The sequence below is a fragment of the Hippocampus comes genome, unplaced genomic scaffold, assembly GCF_001891065.2.
Source record: "Hippocampus comes isolate QL1 unplaced genomic scaffold, H_comes_QL1_v1.1 scaffold2, whole genome shotgun sequence".
NCBI classification, from domain to species: Eukaryota; Metazoa; Chordata; class Actinopteri; order Syngnathiformes; family Syngnathidae; genus Hippocampus; species Hippocampus comes.
In genome coordinates this window covers 2,639,910-2,650,836 of record NW_017805139.1, presented here as the reverse complement: position 1 = coordinate 2,650,836, position 10,927 = coordinate 2,639,910, and the positions used below count along the sequence as shown (strand labels likewise).

Sequence of the window (10,927 nt, the reverse complement as noted above, 5' to 3'; positions counted from 1 at the left end):
CCCCCCCCCAAAATGAATTTCATTTAAAACTATTGCACTAGCCACACTGCAAATATAAGATGTGATTTAAGACATTTGTGTATGTCATTGTGGTCAAATCTGTTGTATAATCTGATGAACAAGTCATCCACATACTCCTGCATTTGTAAAAATTCCTGCATAGTTTGGTGAAGCATATTTGAATCTGTGTCTCCATTTGAATCATCAGGGACAGGTTTCGATGGGGAGCAGGCCTTGGGCGTGCAACTCCTACAATTTGGCCGAAAACGGAGGCAAATCATCAATGGTGAACCTCTGCCCATCTCTCAGAAATCCTACCTTTGCTGGCTCGGATTTACCGCTGAGGGTAATTATGACATTTTATTATGATTATTTTAAGTTTTTAAAGGTTTGTTTGTTTTTTTGTTTGTTTATTGAACAAATAAACAGATAATAGAAATTTTGGCATGAAGTAAAGGGAAGTAAAAAAAAAAACAAAGTAAACAAAAAGGTACCTATTAAACAGTCAGGATGATGTGGTGCTGTTGGCCTCATCTCCAACTCTCATAGGAGCAGTTCATAGCCGAGTAGTGAAGCGATTGGAATGAAAATTAGCAACTCCAAATTTGAAACAATAGTCCTCAGTCGGAAAAGGGTGAAGTGCCCTCTCTGGGTCGGGGATGGGATCTTACTCCAAGTGGAGGAGTTTAAGTATCTCTAGGTCTTGTTCATGTGTGAAGGGACATGGAGCAGGAGATTGACAGGCGGATCGGTGCATCGTCGGCTGTGATGCGGACTTTGTATCGGGTTGTCGTGGTGATGAAGAAGCTGAGCCAAAATTCGAACCTGTCAATTTATGTTCCTACCCTCACCCATGGTCAAGAGCTATGCATCATGACCGAAAGAATGAGATCCTGGATACAAGCGGCCGAAATGAGTTTCCTCCGTAGGGTTTCCTGGCTCTCCCTTAGAGATAAGGTGAGAAGCTTGGACATCCTCCCGGATGACCGAGCTGGCTCCTCTCGATGTGGAGGAGAGGCATCTCATTAGGATGCCTACTGAACACCTCCCTGGTGAGGTGTTCCGGGCATGTCCCACCGGCAGGAGGCCCCGGGGACGACGCAGGACGCGCTGGAGAGACGATGTCTCACAGCTGGCTTCGAAACGCCTTGGGATCCCCTGGGAAGTCTGAGCTTCCCTGCTAAAGCTGTTGCCTCCACGATGCAGCCCCGGATAAGCGGTAGAGAATGGCTAGATGGATGGGTATTCACATCCATAGCAAAGTGTCCATTGTGAAAACAGTGACAAATCCCATCATGGTGTGGATAGAGATAACAAATGAGCAAAAGTATGTCTTTATCTTTTCCATTTCAAGATTTTAAAGATGTGCCTCTGGGTGTGATTTTCAGGTACACCGTGTTATGTGGATTCTGAGGGCGTGGTACGAATGCTGAACCGCTCCCTGGGCTTCACTTGGACTCCAGTTTGCAACACAAGAGACACGTGTAAAAGCAAATCCGACCACTACTGGGTAGTTGGGGTGCATGAGAACCCTCAGCAACTCAGGTGAGTCAATCACTCGCTAAATCATCTCCCTGGATACAAATATTATGGGTATGCATTGTTGAAAAATGTCTTGTCGGTTGGAAAGATTAAATGGCAGCGATCTATGGTCTTTTACTCAAGCCGTGGTAAATGTAACTTAATGTGATCCTACGAATGCATAACACTTGATCTGGTGACATATGAGATTCAGCGTTCCATTTTCTTAGCGTGCAACCTTGTGTACAATAGGAAAAAAAAAGATTTAGGCAGAAAGTTGCACACCAACAAACCCACACCAAAGGAAGCAAACAGTGTCTTTAAGCAGAAAGTTGAGAAAAAGTTGGTTCAATTATTGTCATGAACAATCACACAATGGAAATCACCTGAATTGTATTATTGCTTCAAAGCAACTTTGACAATGATTTGCAAGACTTGTCAGGATAGCATCCTTGCTTTCTGTTTGAGTAAGACCTAACAGTAATGAATTCAGCGTCTGATCAGATTTTTTTTGCTGATTTGCAAATGTATATTCACTTCTGCATTTACTACAATAGAGGGCACACCGGGAAGGAAAAAAAAAAAAGGACCCATGTCTACAAACAATATTAGTACAATGCAATAAATCCAAATCTGATGTGTTTTTAAGGTGCATACCATGTAAAGGCTCAAGATACCCTCCCACGCTGCCCAGACCCGCTGTGGCCATCCTGCCTTTCAAGTTGCCTCTATGTCAGACCACCACCGAAAAAGGACAGATGGAGGTAAACATACCAACATGATCTCACGCCCACATTTTGTCCCTTTAATCTGCATCTCTTTGACAGAAATCGCAACTTCTGTAAATTTCAAACGAGATGTCCTGATAAAGGACCCTTGCAAAAGTGTGGAATGTGAAACTGTATCTTGTCAGACATATCATCTTGCTTTTCATTAATTCCAGGTGCCTGAGATCAAGTCTTTCATTTACTTCTCTGTGTCTGTCTGTTTGATATTGATGATGCATATTGGAAATGGACAAAAACTCAGTTTCCTTATCTGATCAGCAATTCTGATTCACAGGAAGCGCAAATACATGATAGCATTTGGATTTGATGTGCCCGTTTACCTTATTTAATTGGTGATCCTCCAGGAACAGTTCTGGCGTTCAGTGCTCTTCCACAACCACTACAGCTTCCTGTCCTCTAGCGGCTATGAAGTCGATGAGGTTGGGCAGAGTCAGTCACAGAAAGAGCAGCAGGAGCTGTTGATGAAGATGTTTGCGGTCAGTATAAAAACTTTGAATGTGCCTTATTTTGTGCTCTGGTTGTCTCACTGGCCGATTCTTTTAATTTTGATTCCTCTAGTTGTCATGCAAGCTGGAGAGAGAGTTCCGCTGCGTTGAGTTGGCGGAGCTAATGACTCAAAACGTGGTGACGTTGGCCATTCGATACGCCTCTAAGTCCAGACGCATGGCGCTCGCACAACGGCTCAGTGAGATTGCCCTGGAAAAAGCCAGCCAGATTCAGGAGGAAGAACAAGAGGATGTGACGGAATACTCTGACATCAGGCAGACTTCATCTGGGTAATGCCAAAACAACCAATGAGATCTGTCTTGTGAGAGATGACTTTAGACTGCTACAATCACTATCCTACAGTCTTATCTATGTGGACATCTGTGTAAAACTTGGCTGACTTAATTCACAATCTTATACAGTAGGAGCAGTTATGACCAGACTGACGTCAGAGAAAAGCATCACCGCAGACAGACACTGGAGGATGAACGGAGCCAAGAGCTTGAGGAGGAAGAGGGCGAACGGGAAATAGAATCTGAAGATGGAGTCGAAGCCCCAAAGCGTCAGTCTGCCCTGAACTCATATTACACATGTTCTTTTTAGGGCTGCCAATTATTTCCATACTCATGGCTTGTGTCTCATCCTGAAGGTCTAAACCCGTTTGCCAAAGTTCCAGGATCATCTTTAGAGCAAGCAACCCCACTCTGTGAGTAAGGTATTCCGTCAATCGACTGCCTTATCACGCATTAGGTCATTGTTTAATACAAGAAAGTCTTCGCCAGTGCGTTTCTTTGTCCTCCAATAATACTTTCGATGCCATCACTTCACACTTCTTTTGCACTTGCGGTCGTCTCCCAAATTTTCCATGGTGGAAACTATCAGAGCTACCTCTCTATTCTCTTCCATTAAATAGCAAATGCGGAACAGGGCCAGTGAGGAGCCTGCACTGTACATACAGAATCCAATCTCTTGATGTAAATCACAAAATACACCATGATCAGAATTCTGCTATAATTTGATGTAACAACAATGTGTCTGAAACGTTGATAAATACTGCCAAGATAATGCGATTCAGAATTGACTGTAATTGCATATTGAATAATTTACCATAGGTCTCTAAATTTTATTTATTTTATTTTTTTGCAGCGAGCAAAGTTGGACGCCCAAACCCTTTCAAGGTGAGTTCTGTTTTTTTTTGTTGGTTTTTTTTTTTCTCCGCCCGAAGGCAGCTGGGCTAGACTCCAGCACGTCCTCGACCTTTGTGAGGACAAGCGGATCCGAAAATGGATGGTTGGATAAATGGTTATGTATTTTAATGAGCCTAAAGACTGCAACTAAAGTTTTGGATGGGATGCATGCAGGTTCTTGGTTCGGGGAAGTCCTCTCCTGTCTCTTGTCACCCTCGGGTGAAAAACATCCTGGACCACATGACACCCAGCAGGAAGTTGGCTCCACTAAGTGCATCTGCAGGGAAGTCAAACAGAAGCCCGGTCCTCAAACCACTCCCCCCTCGAGCAAAGGGAAAGGTGGGGTTATGCTGAATTTCTCGCCTGCTTATACCCATTTAGAAATATCGATCTAATTTTTATTATTAATATTATAATATTTCATCCAGCCCTAGTGTGACACAAATATTTTCTTCAAATCCTCATATATACATATGGACATAATTGTCATGGTGATGATCCTGCGCTGTCCAGCCACACCTGAGCTTCGAACATGTGCCGCCACTGTCTCACCGGTTGAGAATTGCATTCACGAAAAGCCCAGGCCGCTAATACAGTACAGCCGCACATTTTCACAGCCTGAGCTGGCATGCTTTGCATCATGATATAACCGTTACCTAATACAGAACAATAGAAATAATTGAGCACTGTCACAACGGTATCTTCCTTATGACTTTTCCATGCAGGCTCAGTCCACTCTCTTGGAGATAACCGGTGCAAAAGCAGTCGTGAAGAAGACTCAGGAGATCTTGGAGGCCAGAGATGACCAACAGAAGAAAGCAGATGCCCCAACTGCTCCCTCCCCAGCTGACAATGCTGAAACTGTGAGGTAAAAGATATGCGTTTCCAAACCTACAGTACATGCAGTATGTTTTCGCGGAAGAAATCGCACGGGACATGCAGAAGAGGATTTTGCCAGTTGAACTTTGTGATGACAATCGGCGTCTTGTAGTGTGTATTTACAGTTATTATTCAGAGTGCTTGAGGGAGAAGATCTTGTTCTCACTTGCGGCTTTTGCTGACCATCAGACCAAAAACAGGCTTCCAGTTGTGGTTGGAAGAGAACAGGAAGAACATCACAGCAGACCACCCTGACCTGGAGGAGACGGACATCATCAAGGAGGCAATGGGACTCTTCAGGAATCTTTCAGCGGACGAGCGACTGGTATGAACTACTACACTAAGTATCCCATTTAGTGGGTGAAATTCAACCCATTTGATCAGTATGGAATCTTTGGTGAATCTCAAAAATGGCAAAATCGGGGGTCTCTGCACCCATCAAATGTTGCTTAAACAGCCCCATTCTCCACCTTCCCAGCAGCGTCCTATTGATTTGCGCACAGTTGATATTTTTAGGGCACGAGTTCAAAAACTGCTTTGTTAAGTGGTTGATTAAGGCTATATAGTTATTTTCTTCACTGAAGAACAACTGTATGAAAAGTCTGAATTGAAACGACTTCCAAGCATTGGAGAACTCATCCCATCCTTTAAAAAAAAAAAAAAAAAAAAAAAGTTCAGTATGACCTCGCTTTCTTCATGTGTTTCTCCTGTGATTGTGAATATGTTGTGTTTATGGCAGCTTGGATGGGCTCCATCATGGCTGCAACGCATGTTGGGGTAAGCGGTTCAGAAAATGGTTGATGATGGATAGATGATGACGATGTACGAGCACCTAAAAATAACTTAAAAAAAAATCAACAGATTGCATTGGCACCATGTACCGGTAATAATAATCTTTGTGAAAAACATTGCAAATTCTTTTAAAATGCACATGACAATTTTATATTAGGGCCTATCCCCCATACCCACACTCCGCTCCCCCTTCCATATTTTCTGATGCAAATTCATCCAGATTAATCATTTTTTTAAACAAAGGCAGAAGTGTACCACCATATTTTGCCAGTATTGAGAGATGCCATTCTGAGTGTTGAGGGCAGTAACCTGGTCGTGACCTTCCATTCATCAAGCTTCTTAGCCGGCAGCTGGCTGATGCTCCATACAAAAGAGGGAGGACGTGGACGTGAAGTGATGGGGGAGGCATGCTTGTTGCCCGGGAAACCTGTTGTGTGCGCAGTGAGGGCACAAATCATTGATCTCATGATTACACTGGGAGCCAGTGAGGTGATTGACGGATTGGCTGATTTTCTGTTTTTAGGCAGATTTTTAGACTACTACTCTGTTTTGTGTTGACGCAGCTGCCGTTCACTTTTTTCTTCTTCATTTTAGTTGAAAAGCACGTTTGCATTTTCTATTTCCACTCATTGTTGGGCCACTAACATGTTGCCCTTTTCTCATACAACATCACGTGTGTTTCATTTGGTAATTTATTCTCCTATCATTTGATTGATGATTGTTTCATCCTCTTAAAACATTTCTAAACTTTCCCCGCGAGTCTTTAATAATATTTATAGAATATAATCCAGGCTTTTTCCTGGCTCAAATTAAGGCAGAGGTGATACCATTCTGACCATGTACCATGACGTGCATGTATTTTTTAAAAACTTGCATGGGAGAATGATGGACTCGTAGCTTGTGTTGGGGGGCCACTTTTGTTTGAGACAGTCATGGATTTTGAAGCAGCCTTCAAGCGCAATGTCCACCAGTGCTGCAATAACACGCTGCCGTTTCGTCTATTAAAAACAAACAAAAAAAATCTTAAACGATCTATTTAAACTATCTTATTTTAGTTTTTGTTAACTTATTAGTTGAATGTTCTTCGGTACTAACATCTGTAATACACTTCTTCTGCTTTGTGAATGGCCGTCACCTCATGTCTTTTTAATGCGTCTAGCCTGCAGTTGGCTGTCCCACAAGGGAGGCAGGAATTGGCTGCTGTGTTGGGGCGCAGCGCTTTTGGCATAATTAACAATGCATGCCTCCCACAGTATGACTGAGCCAGGTGAATTCGTCTAGCCCAGGGCTGCTCAAACATTTTGGACCGAAGATCGACTTTTTGATCAACCAACCTCCCGCGATCGTCTCGTTACCGCGCACGCATATACAAACGCATGCCATGATGAGCAACAGCCTGACACGGAGGCATGCGACGCACTTTTGCAGCCTGTTAGCTATCGTAGCTCACGCGTACTGTTTTAAAGTGCTTCCCTCGGCCCTCTAGATTCCTATTCTTTGCCCGTGCCCTCGGTGAATTGTACACGAAACAAGCTCTGAATGAGAATAATGATAAAAGAGAGAGCGCAACAGCTCTGATCACAAGCTGCAATTGCAGACTGCTGAGCGTTAACAACTTCCGGTGACGCACGCAGGTCACGCGCCTCCGTAGGTTAAAGATTGACCTGCTTTATTTTATTTTAGTTTTAAAATACTTTATGTGAAAATGAGACTGTTAGAATAATTAGGGTGCATTGTACATTAACACAAAAAATATATTACTAACATGCACAAAGACACACCAATGGTTGTTTTTTTTTTTTTTTCTCCTCGACACCCCTCGCGATTGACTTGGGACCAGTCTGCTTGTCAAAGCCTGTGGCTCGTGTGTTTTTAAGACGATATGGAAAGAGGAATAAAAAATTATGTTTCAATCACGTACACGTTGACTTTGCGTTGTTATGCCCCTAATTTCAAAATGGGTTGCGTTAATTTCTCTGCTCTGTTTCACCTGCACTCGGCTTTCCTTCTCGCTGATTTTCTCTGCCATATCTGCAATGCTAAAAATCAGAAGTTACTTTGACACGAAGTAAACTTTTCTTTTCATAAACATGACATGCTTGGATGCAAAAAAAAAAAAACAGGCAATATTTACCTGTTTGTGAAATATGCTAAAGGAAAATTAGGATTTCAATCGCACCAACTACTGGGGGGACACAATTTGATCTTTTTCTTCTTCGGTAGTTGCTTCACGTCTTTCCTGTGCACAACTGTTGATATAGCACCTTCATAGTGGCGCAACGCTGCAACTGCAGTTAAAACACATCGCTGCCGCCAACGGACATCAATCGCTCAATCAGCGCAGCTGGAGCTTGACACAGTCTGGCTGGGGGCCGTGCAAGGTTAGCTGGAGGCGGCCGCTGTGCAATTTTGAAAGCAGTAAAAATCCTGTAATAGAAATAGCTTGGGATGTCTCCGATTGGGTCCGATCACGTGGTTTTCAACTTATCTGGTATTGGGCGAAAAATATTTTTTATTCATTTAAACCTTTAAAGATCAAAAAGCGATAAAATAATCCCAATTAGCAAATATGCCAAATACAACATATTAGCTTAGTTTAATTTGTTATGCAACATTTTTAAAATTATTTTTATTTACTAAAATCAAAAGACAAAAACTCCCCTGTTGCTTTATCATTGAAAAATATCAAGATAAAATCTTGAATGAGGCTGATGAGGCCCACTTTGAACGGGGCCAGATCCCATTTGGACACTTGTTAAAAACAGTATGGATTGTCAGCCCTAAAAATTGGATTGGAGGAGGAATGTGATGGAATCAGATATGCCGGCAATCTGAACACCACCATGACGTTTCACTGTTTTGAAACCTGATTTTTTTTTTTTTAACTTGGCCATTTTTTTAATTCATTCCAATTTGTTTTTAAACTCTCTTCACTGTGCCGTTTAAAATTTAACAACTTTTTTTTCTTCACTTTACAAGGTCCAAGATTACACGCTTTAATATTTTTGCAAAAGGAAAACCTACCATGTAGCAAAATCAGCCAAGAGACTGTTATTTATTTATTTTTTTTATACGTTGGCATGGACGACTATTGTTAGTTAACATTGTCTTTTCTGTCAACCACTGTTTTTTAGGTCCCCTTGCTGATGGTGTTGTGTGATTCTGTCATCTGGTTTTATAAAACAGGAAGCATGCCTCCAAGCCTAGATGCATTTAACTCTCTAATCAGTCATTATAAAGCATATTGGGGGCACGTTATGAGAGTTACATAAGAAAACAAAATTCAATCACTGATCATACAGATTTCCATCAATTTGACAGTTTAGTTTTTCCTTCCCATCTGTTACATAGCCAAAGTTTTTTTTTTTTTTTCGTATTGCATAGTATTATACTCCGTGTTATCAAGTTCTGACATTTTATGGGGAGTTACTTTTCCTACCTGTAGGGGCAGTTTAAGTCATATTGTAGCGGCTTTTACTAAATAGATGAAACAAGCAAATGTTCAATTATATTCTCTTTCATTGCTGGATTTCTAAATTATTTCAGTAAATCTTAGCTAACAACATGGTGATTACTTTCAATTTTTATCAGTAAAAAACAAAAGTAATGCTTTTTTTTTTTTTTTTGCTCCAGCTGTAGCCAGCATGCAAACACCTGAAACGGCCACTTGTAAAGTGTTGGAAACATTCATGTGAAATGTAGTAAATGCTCACTCACAGTTAAAAATATCTTTTTGAATGGTGAATCTCTTTGAAATTCAAAAGTGAGCAATGGTCGCTTCACGTCCTGTCTGCTGCTTTGAATATCATGGCGACATCTGCAAGTGAAGTGTGCGTGGTGTGTTGGTCCTGTCATCAGGCCTGATGATTCATCCTGGGCTGCATTACCGTCAGGAAAGCGCTTCCTTTTGTCTCTGCTCAAAAAGAAAGGAGGAGCGGTGTGAGCAAGACGACGACGAGAGCCAGTGGGTCGAAAGAGACGTAACCTGTCAATTGTGATTATACATGACAGGATGCAATTTCCAACCGCCATGCCTAACTGTTGCTACGTGGGTTCACTCATTGACATTGAGCCTGCAGCCAAACAGATGAACACTTCCCCTTTTGGTGTGCTCTTGTAATTATAACACACATATGCCCTCTTTCATTCAGGCATGGACTGAGCGAGCTAAAGGCCTGACTGGCGATGTGAAGGACCTGAAGAAAAGAAAACGAACTGAAGCAGGCGGCGGTATAGAAAATGAAATCGGCCAGCTCGAAGCTAACGAAAACGATGCCAAGAAGAAGAAAGCGATGGATCCGTCGTCAAAGCTTTCAGCATTTGCCTTTCATAAGGACTGAAATTTGATAGGCAGGTCTTATTTTGATGTGAAACTTTTTTATATTTAGTGTTGGTTGTGTTCAACAAATTCAGTGTTGATGTCCTCTTTCTCTTCAGGCTCGAGTAAACATTCATTAGATCGCATTTACGATTCCTTTTTAGTGCCATTCAAGTTGTTTTAATAAACCTATTGATAACAGTTGGAAATTTTCCATTCTGTTACAAAAATATCTGCTGAATTCTTTGTCCTATCTAAAAACACCTTCAACTTCATTACAGAATGTACTGTATGCTGTATGTCGGGTGTGTCTCCATTAAAAGATTATGTAATGGTAAACTCCTTGCTCTCTTCTTTGGCATCTCTCATCTGCATAAATACTTCACACAGTAATTTTAGCGCTGTCGGCAGAATGCCAAGTTACACAGTAATATATTTTTGATGAGCACAGTTGAAAACATTTGTGATTCTCAAATATTTAAAAGTACTTCTAATAAAAGCCTTGATGTTTTCTAACCTTTGTATGCTCATAGGAAATTTTAAACACATTTTAATTTTAATATGAACCATGTCAATCCTAGTATTCTTGAGCCACTTGTATCCACATATGTGTCAAAACCACTCAAGCATTAAAATGACATTTCGTTACGAACCCCAATTCCAATGAAGTTGGGATGTTGTGTGAAAACATAAATAAAAACTGAATACGTGATTTGGAATCAAACCCTGCATCTCTGCACTGTCAGGCAGACATGCTAACCACTCCCACCACCACCCAAACACAAAGCAAGATCACTTAAATACAGTATTGAAGTGTACCATTTGTGATATGCAGAGGTGTTTGTTTTTTTTTGCATTGTCCCCCCTCCCCCTTCCTCCGAGACATTTCAAATGACAAAATTATCTTGAGGAACATCAAAAACAAAGCATCCACATCAGGCTCATCAAACTATAAC

At 41.5% G+C, this 10,927-nt stretch overlaps 1 protein-coding gene across 3 annotated transcripts in view; it reads left to right on the top strand.

Moving 5' to 3' along the window:
* wdhd1 (WD repeat and HMG-box DNA binding protein 1) overlaps nt 1–10,491 on the top strand; it is a 21,032-nt gene extending 10,541 nt beyond the window's left edge. For 2 of the 3 annotated variants that reach the window (XM_019867567.1, XM_019867568.1), the window contains exons 15-26: nt 209–346; nt 1,389–1,545; nt 2,171–2,285; nt 2,654–2,785; nt 2,868–3,085; nt 3,218–3,357; nt 3,445–3,501; nt 3,942–3,973; nt 4,157–4,321; nt 4,708–4,850; nt 5,051–5,186; nt 9,805–10,491. In XM_019867567.1, the coding sequence (XP_019723126.1) occupies nt 209–346; nt 1,389–1,545; nt 2,171–2,285; nt 2,654–2,785; nt 2,868–3,085; nt 3,218–3,357; nt 3,445–3,501; nt 3,942–3,973; nt 4,157–4,321; nt 4,708–4,850; nt 5,051–5,186; nt 9,805–9,993 (1,622 nt within the window). In that variant the 3' untranslated portion in view covers nt 9,994–10,491. Of the gene's footprint in view, nt 1–208; nt 347–1,388; nt 1,546–2,170; nt 2,286–2,653; nt 2,786–2,867; nt 3,086–3,217; nt 3,358–3,444; nt 3,511–3,941; nt 3,974–4,156; nt 4,322–4,707; nt 4,851–5,050; nt 5,187–9,804 lie in introns of those variants that run through there. The other variant, XM_019867569.1, reaches the window with a different exon arrangement.
* Nucleotides 10,492–10,927: the final 436 nt, after the last annotated feature.